The following is an 18,990-nucleotide window of genomic DNA, read 5'->3' as shown; positions in this document are numbered from 1 at the left end:
CGGGGGGGGGGGGGGGGACACGGCCTGTTACCCGAGTGAAGTGGGGAGACCTGGAAGGTTAGGCATGGTGTGTCCTACGGTCCCCGCTGCCCCAACCCCTGACTCGGCCCTCTGCCCCTTTGACTGCTCGGCCAGCGACGCCCCCAGGTGTGAGGTCCAGGGTCGGCTCTGGCAGCTGATGTGGGGTCCCTACCGTGGCCTGCGTCTGGAGCACGTGGTTATTTATCCGCAAGACTCTGAGGGGCTGAGGCTTGCCAGCCCACGTCGTCCCAAACGTTTCCTGGACATGAAACGATTCCTGAATGCCTATTTCCTTGGTGTGCTTTTCCAGCTCATTCATTATTCTAGGTGGTGCACAAGATGCTGGCTGCTGCCTGCGGGGAAGGACGGAGTTAACAGGTGCAGCGCGTGCACAGAGACCCCGCGTCCCCTGCAGAGGCTCTCGGGGCTGTTAGTACCGTGCAATCCCCTTGCTGCTTTACAGACGCTCTGACCTGCTGACATCACCAGCTTCACGCAGGTTTGCACATGAGGCCGCACCCTTTGGTCCATACTTGTCACCCAGTTTGGGCATTTGACCTTGGACGTGTCCCCAGGGCTGTATTTTAGGGGCTCTGTTACCAGACTCTGAGCGATGGAGTCCAGCTGAGAGGTATTCGTGTCATATTCCCTCTCTCCCTCACAGTTCAAGTCACCCCTGAGCTCCCACCCAGGACAGGGGAGTGGCCGTTACTCCAGGCCACACTCTCCGCTAACAGCCCTCGTGGCCGTTCCTCACGGGTCCTCAGCACCGCCAACAGGGCAGCATTGGAGGTAATTAACAACACTCCCAGGGCTAACCACCCAGGCTCCTGGGTTCTATTCTAGAACATTCAGATTGGGCTCGTGCAGAGAAGTCTCAGCTCCTCCAGGACGTGCCTCCGTTTGCCCACAGCCTGCACTGGGTATCTCCTGTGTCCTCCTGCAGTGGCATCATCTCAGGGTCTGCACGTCCTCCATCCGGGCTGGGTCCACGTGCTGGTGGCCATGATAAGCTGGGTCTGCAGCCTCTCCCTGGGGTCCCTCGGTCACGGCCGTGGCAGGAGGACCCCAGTCTTCCTCAGGTCCTCGTCTCCTCCAATCCGGTCCCGCACACCCCGCGCCCCGTCACTCTCTCACACCTCCATGCCTTGGCCACGATGCTTGCTCTGCCCACAGGGTTCTTCCTGACTTCTTTCCACTCATAGGTCTTGGCTGGGCTTCTGCCTGGTCACCCGGCCATCCCCTCAGAGGTCGTGCCCCACCCCGAGAGACCCAGCTGTTTGCTCTGTGCTCACAGAGCATGGTGGCCCTGCAGCAAGTGGGACACATGATGCTCTTATTGGGGCCACACCTGTATCTGCTCCTATAATCACTAGGTGAGTCCCACAGGCAGAGTCAGGGCCTGATTGTGTGCCCACGTCAGCACTAAGCATTGTGCTGGTGCCCAAAAAGCAGTCAACAAACACTTGTACACTTAGATTTTGTGGTTGAGTTTCTTCCTTGTGATCTTTTGAAGCCCATCGAATGCAGAGGAGCTCCATGTCCTGCTTTCTAAAGAGAACGGGGAGCCGTGTCCTCAGACGCCCCCGTGCAGCCACCGCCACCCCAGCTTTTTTCTTGGCGCTGAGGACCAGTGCCCTTCCCGAGAGCTCCTTCCACAATTTGTCCAGGATGTAACTGGCACATTCTTGTAAGCCTTCGAAAGTGTGGCTGTTCTTATTTAACAGAGTTGTCAGAGGACTTTGTAGAACAAGGTTGCTTTTGTAAGTGCACCGTGGTCTGGTGTCACTGCCCCCACGCAGTGCAGAGGGGTGAGAGCGAGACTTCAGGACTCAGGCAGGCTTGGAACCTGTCGTGCCACGATACCTGTCTGTCTGGATTGTCATCAACTTCCTCAAGCCCCACGTTCTGTATCCTCGGAATGGGAAGAAAAAGAAAGAGAGGAGCGGGGGGACAGGATTGACACTGTGAGGTGATGTAAAGAGGCAGGTCAGGCATTAATTAAAGGTTGGACCTGCACCGATTTCTCTTTGAATCTGCACTTTCACAGATGTGCTCTATGTTTACAGATAACTCTCACTATTTCACTGACTCTCCATTTTTTCATCTGTGAAGTCAAAATTATAATAGTACTTGCCACTTAAGATTTATGTGTAAGAATTAAACGAAACAATAAGAATGCCTGATATTTGTTGAAAACACTGTCAAACCCTCTCCTCCCACTTTACCTTCATCACTTCATTTAATCCTTATCACAACCCTATGCGGGGGGCATGGGTTTCATCCCCATTTTGCAGCTGGGAAAACTGAGATGATGCATATAAAGTCCTCAGCACAATGGCAGGTCTATAAATAGTAATGGTGATGATGATAGTGATGACGGTGCTGATGGTGGTTGTGATGATGATGATGGTGATGATGGTGATGGTGGTGATGGTGGTGATGGTGATGATGGTGCTGGTGATGATGGTGATGATGGTGGTGGTGACAGTGGTGATGGTGATGATGGTGCTGATACAGTGGCGGTCCTAATGATGATGGTGGTAACATGATAGTGATAATGATGGGGATGACAGTGAGATGATTCTTCACTTTCATCGTCTCTGGGGCTTCTGAGCATCCACACCAGCCCTCCCCAGGCTGGGTTCCAGCCCTCTGTTCAGCTGGATGATGTCTCATCTTTTATTTAATTTAATTGATGGGAAGACTCTGTTCTTTCCTCTGGCAAAGAGGGCTAGGAATTTATCATCAAAATACTACCAGCCTGTAACTGCACTGTGAGCCATGATAAGAAATTCTGCAGGAATCAAAGTTTCTGTGAATCTCTGCCTTGTAGGGCCTCAGACACTCTGTCGTTTGGGTTGTAACAACTGGTCTGCAGATGAGGCAAACTTGGAAAGATCTGTATTCTCTAGTTTTTAGCCTCGATGCTGCCACGTGGGAGCGTGCCTCTGGCCGCCATCAGAAGACTGGAACGTCAATCAGGTGGTCTCCAAGTCCCCTGGTGGGCCAAGGTGCAGGGCCACCGGCTCGACCAGCACTGCCCTTCCATGTGGACGGTCAGGATTCAAAGCCAATGGTGGCGTCAAGGAAGATGCCTCCCCAGGATGGAGTCATGGTCAAGGGCACGATCTGGGCTCTGGCCCCAAGCAGGGAGCCGTGGGACCTGACCGGGAACAGCTGTCCCTTGCCCTTACGGAGCAGCTGTGCCACCCAGCATGCAGAGATGAGGCTCTAGGATGGGCAGAGATGCAAAATCCACCTGGAGGAGCAGGATGCAGGGGGCCAGGCTGGGGCCTGGGCTGTCCCGGCTCGTGGGTACATGTCCCCCAGCCATCACTCACTGATCCCCTGCTCTGTCTGACTGCTGACCCCCTGGCCAACTTCCTCATGCCAGCCCCTGCCCTGCTCCCCTAACCCCGGCTAATTCTGCCCTGGCCCCACCCCCGGCCCCTGATGTGGGTGGTCTTTCTGGTGACCCCTGCCAGGGAGGGGCTCTGGGAGTCACTAAGCCATTCCCAGCTGTGCCGAGGCCAGGCAGACCCTCCAGGTGGATGACCGTGCTCACCGCCCTTTTCTGTCCATGTGTTGCGGCTGATTATGAGCCAGGAGCCACATGGGCGGAGGGGTGAAATGAGGGGTGACCAGACCCCGGATCAGGAGCCACAGCACCCTGGACCTTCCACCACACTGATGGCCCAGTCGGTGAGGGCCTCTGGAGGGACGCAGGGTCTGCCAGCTGCGGGTGTACTTGCATCTTGGAAGCCAGGGTTCCTTCCTGGGGAAGCACCTGCTGGAAGGTGTCTCACTATAACAGCAGGTGGCCTCCCTCTGGGATGGGCGGGAGCCCCTGTGAGTGCTGAGGGCAGGGCCCCGGGTTTCCAGAGACAGGTGTGAGCTACCTGCCGGAGGTGGCCGTGACCCCCCACCGGCCCTTGACCCGGCTCTCGCAGGTGTTATGTGGCCCTGTCTTTAGAGTTTGTTGGCTAAAGCTGAGAGGACTCCCCTGCAGTTAGAGGTCCTCAGGCACGTCACTGGAGCCCACGTGGCCACCTCATCTGGGGACTCACACTGCTGGCCTCAGAGCGCCAACACTCACCCAACAGGTGACAAGTCATACCGGCCGGCAGCCGGTTCCCACTGCCCCTGTTGCCCGGTTTCTAGTTGCGCCCACGAGGTCACCGCATGCTCAGCCCTGAGGATGGGCCGGGGTGCCCTCAGGCTGAGGATTTGGGGTGCGTCTCACAGAGCCTACTTTATCGCTTACATCACAACAACAAATAAACCAAAACCGACCTCCTGCCCCTACTTGCTGCTTCCGGCATTGTTTTGGGGAACATTGGAGGAAACGTAAGAGCCCAGTCACGTCCATCGTAGGACACAGACTCTAAGACGTTCTAGTCCTAAGATTTAAGACAAAACAAACCTCATGATATGAAATAAAGCAAAGGTGGAGGGATGCTCTTCTATCTACCCAAGTCCTCACACAAAAGCAGATGGAGCCGTTAGACTAAGAGAACAAGAAGGCTGCAGACAATGTCCTCCCAAACTAAGGGCTGAGGCATCCCAAGAGCTTACATTGTGAGTGGGCGAAGCCAGACCATGGCACCAATGGACTCGGGGCACTGGCGGCTGCCCAGGGAAGCAGAGGGGTGGCAGAGGCCTGTGCCAGGGCCCTGAGCCCCATGAGTCTTTGATGTCCCCAGAAGGAGGGGCAGCCACTGAGCTGTGGCTGCTAATGGGGGGGGGGGCACTGAAGCTGGACGGGGCTTCTGAGCTCCAAACTGCGAAGGGGCCAAGGTGACCCATGGGGGTTAGACAAGAATAAAACCAGGGATAAACACAGAGAAACTGACATGGGCGTAATCTAAACTAGAAAAGACACCTAGGAAAGGGGAGGGGAGACCCTGGGAAAAGTGAGGGAGTACATGGGACAGACCCCCAAACACAGGGCCTGTTCACACAGTATGACAACAAGAGAGGAGGGGCCCCAGGGCCCAGACACCAGCAAGGCCATCCCAGGTCACCCTCTTTCTGTCACCATTCCAATGGACCTGGAACCACAGCGACGGGTCCCATCTCCCCGCACACACCAAGTCAGCAAGAGAGCAATGAGAGTAAAACACCCGCAGGCAGAAGAGGCAGGAAGACAGCCCGAGACTCTGATGAAACCTTAACTGACTCTGAAAATGAGCTAAAGTTTTCAAAGAAAGTGGTGGATGCCATAAAATAGCAGCACATATCAGATAGACAAGTTCAGGGGAAAGAAAGGATATTGGATCAAAGAAAGATCTGAAAAGACATCTCAGAGATCCAAGAAATTAGAAATAAAAAAGGAAAAAAAAAACACTTTCGAAATGAAGAATAAACCAGAACTTGCACAAACTTGAGTAGAATAAATGCCACACAGGTAATGCCTTAAGACTAACAGAAGTTGAGGAGAGGAAAATCAAAAAACAACAAGAAAATACATCAGCAGGATGCAAAACAAAGTGACACAGCAGAAGCGCAAAGAAGAACCAAGCAGTGTACTTGGAGCTGCCAATGTGGAAACTCAAAGCAATGAAATAGAACAAATACTAAAATGTAATTCAAAAAAATACCTTTATATAGAAAAGATGCACACCTACACTTTGAAAAGGTACATATCATACCTGGGACAATTACCCAAGAGTCACCAAGATAGAGACATACTGTGTCATTTAAAGGCTAAAATTAAAAACTAAGATGGATTGAAACACATCAACTATGTGTCAACCTAGGGATTCATAATAAATTTGTCATCATTGGAGGATATGCTCTTGCTAGAGAGCTGACACAATATTTTGAAAATCAGTATTAAAGGGAAGGAATCAAGCACTTACCCTGGCTTTTTCTATTTGAACTATACCTCAGTGGAACCAAATGGTTTATGAGGGTATGTTTTTCTTTATAAAAGTAGTTAAGGTAATAAATGCAGATGAAATAATATAATTAAAATATTAGCATGAAAAAGTCCCTCTAGAAATAAAGGATCTGGACAAGTCACCTGCTCACATCACAAAAGACAGACTACCAGACATCACATGCCTCTCGATAGAAGGAACTTAACATCCTTCCCCAGAGAGTAATCAAACTTGAACTGATACAGTCTCCTGATCTGACTACAGAGTTACAGAACTTACTGGGACCAGGAGAACCAGTTAAAGCACACCATGGAGATTCGGTGCTACCAGTGGGTCAAGGTCCAGACTGTGGGAAACTCCACAGTTGAGAAGAAATTCTGGTTTCTTTAAACACAAATGAAAAACAAAAACCAAAAAACAAAAAAACCTGCTGGGGCAGAAGGAAGGAAACTTACAGATTAAAATAGATTTAGGAGAGAGCCATGGAGGGCTATGTACAAACTAATTTAGATCTTGATTTGAAAAATAAAATTGTAAAATAAAATAAAACGGTCAAGGAAATTTGAACAATGTCTGGGAGGCTCTTTGATAATAGAAAGGAATTATTATTTGTTGTTTATCTTTTAGGTGTGACTATGGTTACATTAAAAAAATCCTTATTGTTTAGTTATGTGCTCTGATATATTTACAAATGAAATTTATATGACAGCTGGGGTTTGTTTCAAAATCATCTGAGTTGAGGTGGGGGGCAGGAGAACTAAAGATAAACATTGGCTTCGAGATAGTTGCTGAAGCTGGGAAATGTGTACCTGGGGGTTAAATATCCTGTTCCATTTTTTATATTGAAACTTTTCATTTTAAAAAGTTAAAAGGGCCTTCTCTGGTGGTCCGCTGCAGAGGGCCCGGGTTTGATCCCTGGTCGGGGAACTAAGAACCCACGAGCCATGCAGCACGGCCAAAAAAAAAAAAGAAGTTAAAAATGGGCACATCAACTCTGATCTCTTCATTGGGGATATTGAGCCATTTTCACTGTGTTGGGCCTTTTCCAGCACCATGTCTGACAGTGGAATAAACTCATAGCCACTCTCTGTCTCCCCTCCCATCATATTAAGATCTCTTTGCCTTACTAGAAGTCATCTCAGCTGGGCCTGTTGAATTTGCCTGAGCTGCCTCTTCCCTCGGCGCTCATTTCTCTGCGGCCTCTCCCTGTGCTGACAGCAAATCTCTCACCCTCCTCCATCCTCTTTAGGACCAGCCTCCGTCCCCAGCACTGGGGCAGCAAACATCAAGCAGAGCACGCTTTCCGGCAGAAGGCGTCGCAAGACTGAACAGAGTTAAACCATTAATTACCGCAGATAGAGGCCAAATACGTGGAGATACGATGAAAGACTCTCAGTTGACTGCACAGTTATACCTCCAAGGGGCTGTACAGAATGGGTCAAAATTCTTGATAACCAGTCTTGGGAAGAGGATGGTGGGTCGATGTGAGATGTACTCCCCGCCTGGCGATGTCTCTCTGTGTCCCTGCGATGAGGTGCAACAAACCTCCAGCAAACCATAATCACAAAATAAATAAGGATTAACTCGATAACACAGAAGGACTGCTGAAGACAGACGCGCCAACTGCAAGGAGGCACATCTCCTCCAGTGCCCACTTCCTAGAGTCCTCTGCTCCCTTGAGAAATCTGTCAAAAACCTACTTAATATTTAAGACTCAACTGACACGTCACCTCCCCGATTGCCTGATGTCCCCATGGCCTTGTCGAAGTCCCTGACCCGCTTTATCACGGATACAGCACTGGCCGGGATGCAACAGCTCCGGTGTTGATGGGAATCTCAGAGACCTGACCCCTGGGCCGTCCCTGCCCAGGGCAGGAACTCAAAGCAAACAGCAGCTACTGCTCCAAACATGCAGAGACCCAGGCTTGTCCACCCAGAGACCCTAAGGAGAAGCCAGGGGCCCAGGGAGGCACGGGAATCAGACAGCGTGCCCGGCCCCAGTGCAGGGGTGGCAGAAGGTCCCCGTGCCCAGGGCAAGGGGCTACAGCTCAGCCATGTTCTCATGAGATCACCAGATTGTCAGTTCAAAAAGAAAGGGCCAGAAAGGGGAGTAGTGACATGGTGGGACATGGGGCAGGAGACAGAGATATTTCTGCAGCTACAAGCTGGCAGTAAGGTGCTTCCGGCCAAGGAGACGGTGCGATTCCCAGGGTACTGCATCGCAGTACTCTCGCTGGGAAGAGCACATCTTACTGTGATCACCTGACATGCCATTAAGACACCCTTTCTCCTGGGCTAGAGCATCTAGGGACATGGAATGGCATCTAACTGACCTGTGTCCCCTGGTCCCCCGCCCCACCCCCCCACACGATGGGTGGCAATAGACCTGTGTTCAATGCTTGTCCGAGAGAGAGGACGTGGTGGATGGGGGAGGGGCAGGAGTAGTTATAATCTGGGAATGCGGTCGTTTATTTTTTCCTCCACCTGCTTTGCCTGCCTTCCCGGGGCCATGACCTTTCATGGAAGGGCCAAGCCTCCCTCTTCTGCAATCAGCTGGCAGGTGATGTGAGCCTCCCGCTGTTCCTGAAAGTCTCCATCCCACCAGGAACAAGGGAGCCTTGGGGAGCTCCCAGATGTGTCCGTCTGGACCAGACTGGGAACCTGGCATACAACACACTGCAGGCACTTAGCATCTGATAAGTTACTGGTCAGAACCTCAGAGCTGGAGACGAAACAAGGTCTCCTGTCTTTCCATCTGGGAGTGGTTTGGTGCCACTCCTTGGGCAGGGGAAAGACCTGCCTGTGGGTGGGCGCCATGTTGGATTAGATGGTCATCAGGGGCTGGGAAGGCCCCCAGGTCCCCAGCAAATGCTGGACATTTGGGCACATGCTCTCAGCTGCTGAATGAAGCCTCAAAGAAGACTCTACAACAGGCCCCCCCTCATGCAAGGGGCGACAGACCCATGATGGGTTCATCTCAGAGGTCACGTGCCTGCTGCCAGCAAGCAGGGGCCCCAGGAACGCCCGGCCAGGTCTCCTTCCTATTGATATGTGAGGATACGTGATACGTGGTAACAGCTGAAGGCCAAGTGCTACTGAACAACAGGGCCAAAGGCAGTGAAAGGCAGGCTGACTTGTCTGAAAAAGAACCAATGAAGACACTCTAAGGTCAGGGGTTCTAGAACCGATTCTAGGTTGGCCTCCTCGTGGTCAGATCTCAGATTTATCTCCATGTGGGTGAAAAGTTTCATGGAAACTGGAAAGAGAACTTGGCCTATTCACCCAAACTCTAGGAAACAACACCTGCCATAGTACACGAGGGTGTGATGCACAGGTCTCAGGATTAATGTTGATATCTGGTCTCCCTTCTCAGAAATTCATGTTTTATAATCCTTTTTTGGAGAGAAAATAAATGCCAGGTAATATTTATGCTTCAGTCTGAAAGGACAAATTAAAATCCCATGACAAATGACTGTGCACACAGTCTTCTCATGGGCAGGTATCAATGAGGTGTCCATCCCAGGTAGGATGTCCTAATGACACAGGGCACAGACTCCGTACGGTTTACAAAACCGCAGGTTTCTACAGAAACTAAAATCATGAACTATGTACAGAGACTCACAAGGCAAGTGGATGTTAATAATTCATTTTCCATGCATGTCCGAGGCCACAGAGACGCACACTGCCCCATCTTATGAAGAATCCAGACTCCGGCACCGGCAGTGGACTGTAGATCATTCTCTTGTTATCTTGGGACATATCAAAGATGTAATTTTTTTTTTTTTTCGGTACGTGGGCCTCTCACTGTTGTGGCCTCTCCCGTTGCGGAGCACAGGCTCCGGACGCGCAGGCTCAGCGGCCATGGCTCACGGGCCCAGCTGCTCCACGGCGTGTGGGATCTTCCCGGACCAGGTCACGAACCCGCGTCCCCCGCATCGGCAGGTGGACTCTCAACAACTGCGCCACCACGGAAGCCCAAAGATGTAATTTTATAGCAATCTTAATTCGGATGCACATACTTTCTAGCATTACCTTATAGCATTTCAGAGGAGCCATGCTCTTACTTTCTCAATAACTAATTTTTCTGGGATTCTGGAAATCATGTATATGGAAGTGAAAGAGCTGGTCTCACAGTTCAGGTGAGGACAGGGCACAGCATGCTGGCCCCTCCTTGCTGCCCACACTCACTGACCATCCTTTGCCTTTGCACCTTGGGTGGCAGCAGCAGCTGTCTGACTATGAACAGAGTGTTTCCTTTCCTCTGTCACAGTTGACTCTCTCTAGGTGTGTGGGCTTGATCTGGGGACAGGCTCAGCGGTGGCGGCTACAAGACCTCCAGACACTAGATTGTTTGGTCTTGTCCTGTCTTTTGGATGGTGGTATTCTTTTTTTGTCCTAGACAGATGCCCCCTGCCCCAGGTGGGATGCAGAATTGCAGGTGGATGGATCATAGCCTCACAGCTCTGTGAGGGCACCTCGGTGTCACAGATGGGCATGGGGGCTGGGGACTACCTCCTCAGGCTGCCCCCAAATCCTTAAAGATGCAGCCTGGTCCAGGGGACATGCTTTCAGTGTGACTTGGTCCCCTTGGTTTGTCAAGAGGAGAGTAATATTTGGGGAAAGCAGAAAAATGCCACAAGGGCACTTCTTGCTAATTCCATGCTCTTGTGTCTCCAGCCACGGCTGTATATATGGAAGCACCTACAGTAGAAGGTCAACTTCACCACTTACATCCAAGGCTATATCCACGGGACTTCCCCAAAGTTTACGCACCACCACAATAAACAATGTTCCAAGCCAAGAGATTTCTTTTGGTCACTTACCGTAAAAGGCTTCTGTACCAAATGGCCTAGAAACATAAATACATTTCCAAAGCCGTGGGGACGATGATATTTAAAAACTCAAAAAAGTAACTGCACCCTGTCACGCTACAGAAAACCACTAGTTTAGCAGGAATCCCCTGGCTCGGCAACTGGCAAAAACTGGCACCTCGTGAGGGGGCTGGAAGCCGTACGTACCACCGACAGTTTCTTTACTAACGGGTTTTGTAAAGAGTGATAATTTCACTCTGGCTTTTAAACCAAATGACATACTTTTGCGGAATCCTTCAAATAATTCAACTCAACGATTTGAAATAAATTCTAAATTCTTTAAGTAGACAGCACATTTGAAAAGCAGGTCTGAACTAAAAACAACCTACACATCAGAAACCAGCCAAACCCCTGGGCACTGCACACAAAGGGGAGATGCAAACAATCAATTTTCCGGTCCCAGGGAAGACGCACTATCATGCATCACAAACACATTCCATTAAACAGTAAATAACAAGCCACCTGAAACAGCGCTTACCAGGTAGTTGAAAATATTTGGGTAATTTGAAAGCTTGTCATTGTGACATATTTCTCTTCCCAGGGAATTTTAGGAAAAGTTATCATTTGGACCTGAATCATATGCACAACTGATTTAATCCCATCTGTGTACGAATGTTCAAAATGTATATGAACTGGGCCAGGGTGTGAAAAAGATGCAGGGAGCATAGAGCTGCGTCCAAAATGTGCCCTGTAGTTTAGAGGCCAGGATATGGCCGCTGAAGAGTCATAATTTGCAGAAGCATTTAAGTGCTTTTTGATGTGAAAAATTACACTATGTATACGAAAGGGAAGGTCAAAATGGACTGATTTTGGCAGGTTCTCTGGAGCCTGGCCTCTTACTAGTTATGCAGCGTCTACTAAATACAAGTGCCCAGAAGCAGCTGGAAGCTTGAGGAGTCCTTGGGCTTACTGACAACAACCTTCCCCAAAAGGACAAAACTGCCAAGATGATGCTGGTGTCCATGCACCTGAGTGAAGAGCTCTGAGCAAGGGGCACGCAGGCCCAGGCTGGGAGAAAGCTTTGGAAAAAGCCACATGAGGGTGAAGCTTCCCCTAGAGTGGGCGCAGTTTGCAAAGCGGCTCAGAAGTGAATGACCAGGACTCACAGAACATTCCAGACCATGAGTGCAGCCCCCCCAACTTCCGCTGAAACCTTTTCCTCCTGGATCTCAGAGGCAGAACAGAGTGACCCAGGGACCGAGGCCTGAACCATGGCGGGAGCCAGATGCCTGGGCACCTGAGGGCCGAGGGGGCTTGGAATCATATGATGGCCAAAAGCTTCATGCAAACACCCGTGTTGGTTTCAAAGTCAGTGCTGAGTCACGGAAGAAGTCTTTCAGATGATGAAAACCGAGACTAATGCTTTGACATTATTTAAATGCCAAGTGTTCAGAGTTTGGGGCCAGTCCCACGGGAAAACGAATAAAACTGGTGATACAGGCAGACATCCCCACTCCTTTGGAGCTAGCTGAGACCTCCCTCCTGCACGAGTTCAAAACGCATCCAGTAATGGCTAGATTGCTGTTTCTCTTGTGCCTCAGGAAGCTCATCTTGTTTTTAAAATTATATACATTTATCCAAAGATCACAGAGATTGGCTTAGCTGGCAACCAGAGTGTGAACATAACAATAAAGAGATGACGCCTGATTTCCTTTCCTGGAGCCCTTGGTCCCCAATGAAGACACTTGGTGTCCATCCTCTGCGGCCCACGCAAGTGTCCTTTGACCCCCAAAGTGACTGTCTAAGCAGAGGATATGGGGGAGCAGAAAAACAGAGGCCTGGGCAATTGGGTGGGAGGTACCTTGCTCCAGCACCACAGGGAGCCCCCGGTCCCGCCAAACTGCTGCCCCTGGTCTCCTTCACCCGCGGAAGGAGAAACCACCCTCCACCCAGACTGCTTTCCTGTCTTGGGAAGGATACTGCTTACCCTTCCCTGCATTGTTTCCAGAAAGTTCTGTGGTGGCTGCTTGGTACCAGTTAAAATGACAATATACCTGGGCCCCGGTCAGCGAAATAGTTTTGTGAGGGGTGCACAGTGGAAAAAGGCCAAAGGTGTTGAAATAAAAGGACTAATGTACCCACTTAGGACTAATTCTGTAGGCCTGTGTGTCCACAGGCACCCTGAGCCCTGGCTGCCAGCCCTGCCTCCACTTCCTCTCCCACCATCTTTCACCAGGAAGCCACAGGGCAAGGATGGAAGAGGTGAGAACGGGCACAGGCTCTGAGTCAGGACTGCCTTTTCCTCCATCACTGCGAGCATTTGTTTCTGCACAGCTACTTATCCTAAGGCACGTTTTTTTAAAGAGAAAATACGCACAGTGCAAACATCCTGACAGCTGCTCAGGGATTCCTGCCACAGGCCTGGGGTGTCCCGTGATGGGGGCTGATAAATGAGCACCCGGTACAGGACTGAACACACTGCTAGGCTGGGATGAGGGCCATTCCCGCCGGGACATGGGAACCACGTTGGCTCAGGAAGTGGCCTCGTGGGTCCTTTTTTAGATTCACTCTCATCCTTCCCTGCCTTGTGCCTCCCACCTCCCCCTTCTGGGAACTTGGACACACTGAGCCCGAATTTTACCCCTTTACGTAGAACTCAGTAGGAAAGGGACCACAGACCGGGCCTTCCAGGAGGGCCAAAGCGGGAACAACCGTTCCCTGCCCCCGGCTTGAAAGGAAGGGGCGGAGTTCCCTCCCTCCTGTGCTGTGGCCACAAGCAAACGGTAACAAGCAAACTTGGATGGAGAACTTATCCTCCTGGTGCCACAGGAGGTCACACGGGCAACATCTCACTAGGGCAACACCCACTTTGCAGATGAGAAGTCTGATGTGGGAGTGAAATTACTTTGCCCAGAGTCACTAAGCAAGTAAGACACAGAGCTGCACCTCCAACCCGGGGCTGCCAGATGCACAAACCCCCGCTCACCCAGCGCACAGCACCACCTTCACCTTCGTGCTCTGTCCACTCCTCAGGGCCCCAAAAGCAAGGCTAGGGGTGAACGTGGCCCCGGGGAGGCCAGGGGAGGGGAGACGACATCCAGTGTAGACCCGGGGCACCCAGAGCAGGTTCCGCTAAGACAGACCTGGGACCTCCCGCCCTCTGTTTAGGGGTTGGATCCATTCTTGGCTCAGTCAATAGAGTCAAAGTGATCCGTTTTCTTTCTCCACCACCTAACCATCCCTCGAAGAAAGACGCACAGGAAAGGATGTGGCCACCTACCGATTCCTCTTGGTTTTCACGTGTGGGTCTTCCCTGCCATCTTCGGAACTTGATCCATCGCCGGCCTTGGCTGAAAGAAAGCCAAGTTCACCTGTTAACACGGAGCCTGTGGCTTTGACAAACCGTCGGGAAGCACCACTTTCAAGCAGACTCATCTTGAAATTAAGAAAACAGACTTCCCTTAAAGACGGACCTCAAATCCTGTAACTACGCTCTTAGGGTGCACCCCTTTCATATTTCGGCAGAAGAGAAATCTGATGTGCTTTGGTGCAGAGAAATCGTCTCTAGCTGCTGGCTGTGTAGAGGCTGCTGGACCTCCCAGAAGGGCTGGAGGAGGAAGGGGCGTCCACCTGGCCCCACCCCTCACAGGACTTAGGCCCTGGACCAACCCTGCTATAGCCACGCTGCCTTCACGTTCTTGCGCTTGAACCACAGACCCGGACTCCCCGCTTTGTCTCCTGCAATGAACAACCCAATTTCTCCTGCATGCGGCGTGCCCACCACTGCTGCCTACAAGTCTGCTTTCTAAAAGCTAAATTGATTTTGAAGTCGGGTCCCCTACTTACATCCTGAAGAGGTTGGCCCTATAAATGTTTGATGAGCTTTCGGAATGAAAAAGTAAAAACGTGTTTCGGTGTTTCATATCTGTCTCCAAAAGGAAAGAGGAAAAATGAGTATAAAGATGGTTCTAGAGCATCATTGTTTCGGTGCTGACAGGTTGAATGATGTCCAAACACTCCCTGGCATCACAACTGCCTCCTTGCCTGCTTTTTATTCTGTGTCTGTCATCCCCAAGAAACCACTTTCTCATAACCATGTACTGTGTGGGCACAGGTGCAGGGTTCTGGGCTCTGCAGTGTGTGACCCATGTCCTCACCCGCTGCCCCCATCCCCCAGGACTGCTTGAACCCACGTCCTTCCTGAGGACGCTCTGTAATGAGCTCATAATGAATGTGAATCTTATGGGAAAAAATATGAATTTCCACGACTGCGAAGCTCTCCACACCTTTTCTTTTTATAAAACCTGACAATTCTCCATACGTGCGGTTTGCAATCCCAGCAATGCCCCCCTGCTCCGGCTCCAACCCCCACCTACTCTCCGGTTCGCTTTCGGTGCACAGCGTGGGGCTGCAGTGAGCTGAGAGGGTTGGGTTCTGGTGGCCTCTTCGCACCGACGGCCCGTCCACTGCGGCTCCTGCCCAGCACAGCATTGTGGGACCAGTGAGCACTCCCTCGGCGAGAGCCCAAGCCCAGGTGGGCCTTTCAGGGCTCTCCAGTGGGGCCCTCCCCACCTTGGCTCCAGTGACACGTGGGGCTGGATGATGGCATGTCCCGTGCACCATAGGGTATTGGGCAGCATCCCTGGTCTCTGAGCCCCAGACGCCCGGCACCCCTCCCAGTACTGACAACCACAGATGTCTCCAGTAGTTGCCAAATGTCCCCCAAGGGACAGAACCTCACCCCACTCCCTGCCCTGGTCTAGAGCGAGACCTTTGCGGTGACAGAGCTGACGGGCAGGGGACGGGCTTTCTCCTTCACTCCCATGCTCTCTCCCCACGTGCCCATACGTGGCTCCGACAGTCAATCCCCTCTCTGCTGTGACCCTAGAAGGCACACTTACCTCCCCGGCTCCTGTCTGGCTCTCCACCTCCGTGTCCCACGGGCCCCTCATCTCAGCACATTCCACCTGGATCTACCCTCACTCCCACTCTCCCGTCTCAGCCTCCAGATCCACCAACACGCCTCCACGTAGGAGCTGGGGCTCTCCCTTACGATGCCCCTCCGGCCCCCACTCTCTGCGGCTGGGTTTTGAAGAGGGAGTGGGCTGTGTTCGTCTGCTTGTCCTTCGGGCGGATGCGCAGAGACACATCATCAAGGCATTTAATAAGGTGTGGACGAGGCAGCCCTTCGCCACACCCCGCACAGAACACACTCGGGAAGACAAAAGGCAAGACAGGAAAACTGAAGAAATAATGTTTTTAAATGAGGTCACACAATTATAACGATGTTGGTTATTTTCTAGGGTGTTTTTGTTCATTTTGAAGAATTCTATCATGAGTGAACGTTCCTGATCAAGATTCAAAATTCAGAAGTCATAAAGGAAAACACAAATTCACTGCCTTGAAAAATACAAGACCAAAGGAACGTCAGGAAAAACGGTGGAAGAGGGGACTCTCGGGTCCGTCTCTCCACCAAAACAGCTGCTGAACTGGAAAAGTGACTGGAGTCAAGTATTCGAGAACTCTGGAACCTTCAACATCAAGGGCAGTGCTGGCTGGGGGGAGAGGCTGCTGTCCTTCAGCTGACCTCAGAGATAACGGAACAGAGACTTCAGTTTGGGGACTGAAAGTGACAAGGAATACACACATGAAAACTAGTTTGGAGGGACTTCCCTGGTGGTCCAGTGGCTAAGGCTCTGCACTCCCAATGCAGGGGGTCCGGATTTGATCCCTGATCAGGGAACTAGAGCCCGCATGCCTCAACTAAGACCCAGTGCAGCCAAATAAATAAATAAACATTTTAACGAACTAGTTTGGAAAAGTCACAAATGGGAGGCTGCAACCCTCAACAAGCAGGAATCAGAAATCCTTGAGGAGTAGGAGAATCACATTTCCAGTACTGGCACATCGTCACACTCAGAAAGTCCAGATCTCGATAAGAACTACAAAGCATACAAAGAAATAAGAAAGAAAGTATGGTCCATTCACATGAAGAAAAAAAGAATTTGACAGCAACCATCTCTGAAAAAGCCCAAGTACCAAAATTCACTCAAAATGGATAAAAGAGCTAAACTTAAAGAGCTAAAACTATGCAAATCTCAGACAAAAACGTAGGGGGTAAAAGCCATGATGCTGGATTTGAAAATGGTCTCTTAAATATGACACCAAAACACTGGCAATAAAAGAAAAAAAAATAGATAAATTGGACTTAATAAAATTTTTTTAATTTCTTGCATAAAAGGACACTATCAACAGAGAGAAAAAGCAAACCACAGAATGGGAACCACATTTGCAAATTAAATATCTGATAAGGGATCCATATTCATAATATATATAAAACCCCTACAACTCAGCCACAACAACTAAAACAAAAGCAGCCCAGTTACAAACGGGCAAAGACTTAATGGATCTTTCTCCAAAGAAGACATGCAAAAAGCCCATGAAAAGGTACTCAACACGTAGTCATTAGGGAAATGGAAATCAAAACCGCAATGAGGCACCACTTCACACACTCTGATGGTAATAAAATAATAATAAGAGGGCTTCCCTGGTGGCGCAGTGCTTGCGAGTCCGCCTGCCGATGCGGGGGACCCGGGTTCGTGCCCCGTTTCGGGAGGGTCCCGCATGCCGCGGAGCGGCTGGGCCCGTGGGCCGTGGCCGCTGAGCCTGCACGTCCGGAGCCTGTGCTCCGCAAATGGGAGGGGCCACAGCAGTGAGAGGCCCGCATAACGCAAGAAAAAAAAAAAATAAGAAGAAGAAGAAGAATTTTAAAAAGGAAGACAAGTGTTGGCAAATAATATGGAGGACGTGGAACCCGTGTGCACCAATGGTGGGAATGCAAGACGGGGCAGCTGCTGTGGTAAAAGGTTTGACCACTACTCTAAGAGTTAAACATAGAATTACCACGTAAGCCAGAAATTCTACTCCTAGGTATGCACCAAAAAGAACTGAAAACAAGGATTCAAACAGATATTTGTATGCCAACGTTCATACCGGCATTATTCACAACAGCAAAAAAAGTGGAAACAACCCAAGAGTCCGTCAACAGGTGAATCAATAAACAGTATGTGGTTTATCCCTACAATGGAATGCTATTCAGCTGTAAAAAGGAATGAAGCATTGACACATGCTATAACATGGATGGACCTTGAAAACGTTATGCTAAGTGAAACAAGCCAGACACAAATGGACAAATATTGCATGATTCCACTTACATGAGGCATATAGAACAGGCTAATCTATAGATATGGGAAGTGGAATAGAGGTTACCAGGGGAATTATCAATAAATGGTTACAGGGTTTCTCTTTTGGGGGAGGAAAAAGATGGGAAATAATGGTGATGGTTACATAATACTGTGAAGGTAATATTGATAAATGCCTCTGAACCGTGCACTTAAAAATGGTTAAAAAGACAAACTTCACGTTACGCATGTTTTACCACAGTAAGAAAAAAATTCAAGATCAATTCGTTTTATGGAAAAAAAAACAAAAGAAAAATATTGGAATCACACTATAGACAAAATATTGACCTCCTTGATTTACAGGATTCTGTACAATTCAATAAGGAAGACACACACTTCACAGGAATACAGAACAAAACAAATGGCCAATCAACCAGTTGAAAGGTTCAATTTCACTCACAATTAAAGAAATGCCAACTGACACAATGAATGGGTCTAAAAACTTAAGATTGGATGATCTACAGTGCTTATGAAAATAGGCAGAATCTATTAGTGGGCATGGGAACTGGTTGATCTTTCTGGAGGACGATTTAGCAATATCTGTCAAAACAAAATGCATGTACCTTTTGACCTGGCAATTCCAGTAATATGAATTTATACAAGAAAAGTACTCGTAAAAATGCTCCTAAGATAAATATATGTGTACAAAGGTGTTCGTATCAACATTCTGTGTGTACGTGAACAAACAGATGACCTAGAAGTCCACCAACTGGAAAGAGTCATGGGTATCCAGCCGCGAGAGAGGGGAGAGAGAGAGAGAGAGATGAGACATGGGCTATGGGGGGAGCGGGGCTCAGAACACGGGAAGCCGGAAAGATACCCACAATGGTGAAAAGCAGAAAGTGCAACATGTCAATTCCTCAGCTGTCCTACTAAAAATATATTCAATACATACTCAAAAGCATCTACCTATTTTCAAAATTTATTGTTTTATGCCTTTAACCGGCAAGGAAAGGCATGTACATTTTTTTAAAAAGGCACTGAGCGGGCTTCCCTGGTGGCGCAGTGGTTGAGAGTCCGCCTGCCGATGCA

At 49.9% G+C, this 18,990-nt stretch overlaps 1 protein-coding gene across 1 annotated transcript in view; it reads right to left on the bottom strand.

The window, feature by feature from the left end:
• TCERG1L (transcription elongation regulator 1 like) overlaps positions 1–18,990 on the bottom strand; it is a 215,095-nt gene that overhangs the window by 33,981 nt on the left and 162,124 nt on the right. Inside the window, exon 11 of the mRNA XM_007452015.1 lies at positions 13,998–14,067. Coding sequence (XP_007452077.1) covers positions 13,998–14,067 — 70 coding nt within the window. The remainder of the gene's footprint in view (positions 1–13,997; positions 14,068–18,990) is intronic.

Source organism: Lipotes vexillifer, unplaced genomic scaffold (assembly GCF_000442215.2).
Source record: "Lipotes vexillifer unplaced genomic scaffold, Lipotes_vexillifer_v1.1 scaffold1117, whole genome shotgun sequence".
Lineage (NCBI taxonomy): Eukaryota > Metazoa > Chordata > Mammalia > Artiodactyla > Lipotidae > Lipotes > Lipotes vexillifer.
Note: the sequence above shows the minus strand (reverse complement) of the source record. Positions and strands in the feature narration are given on the sequence as shown.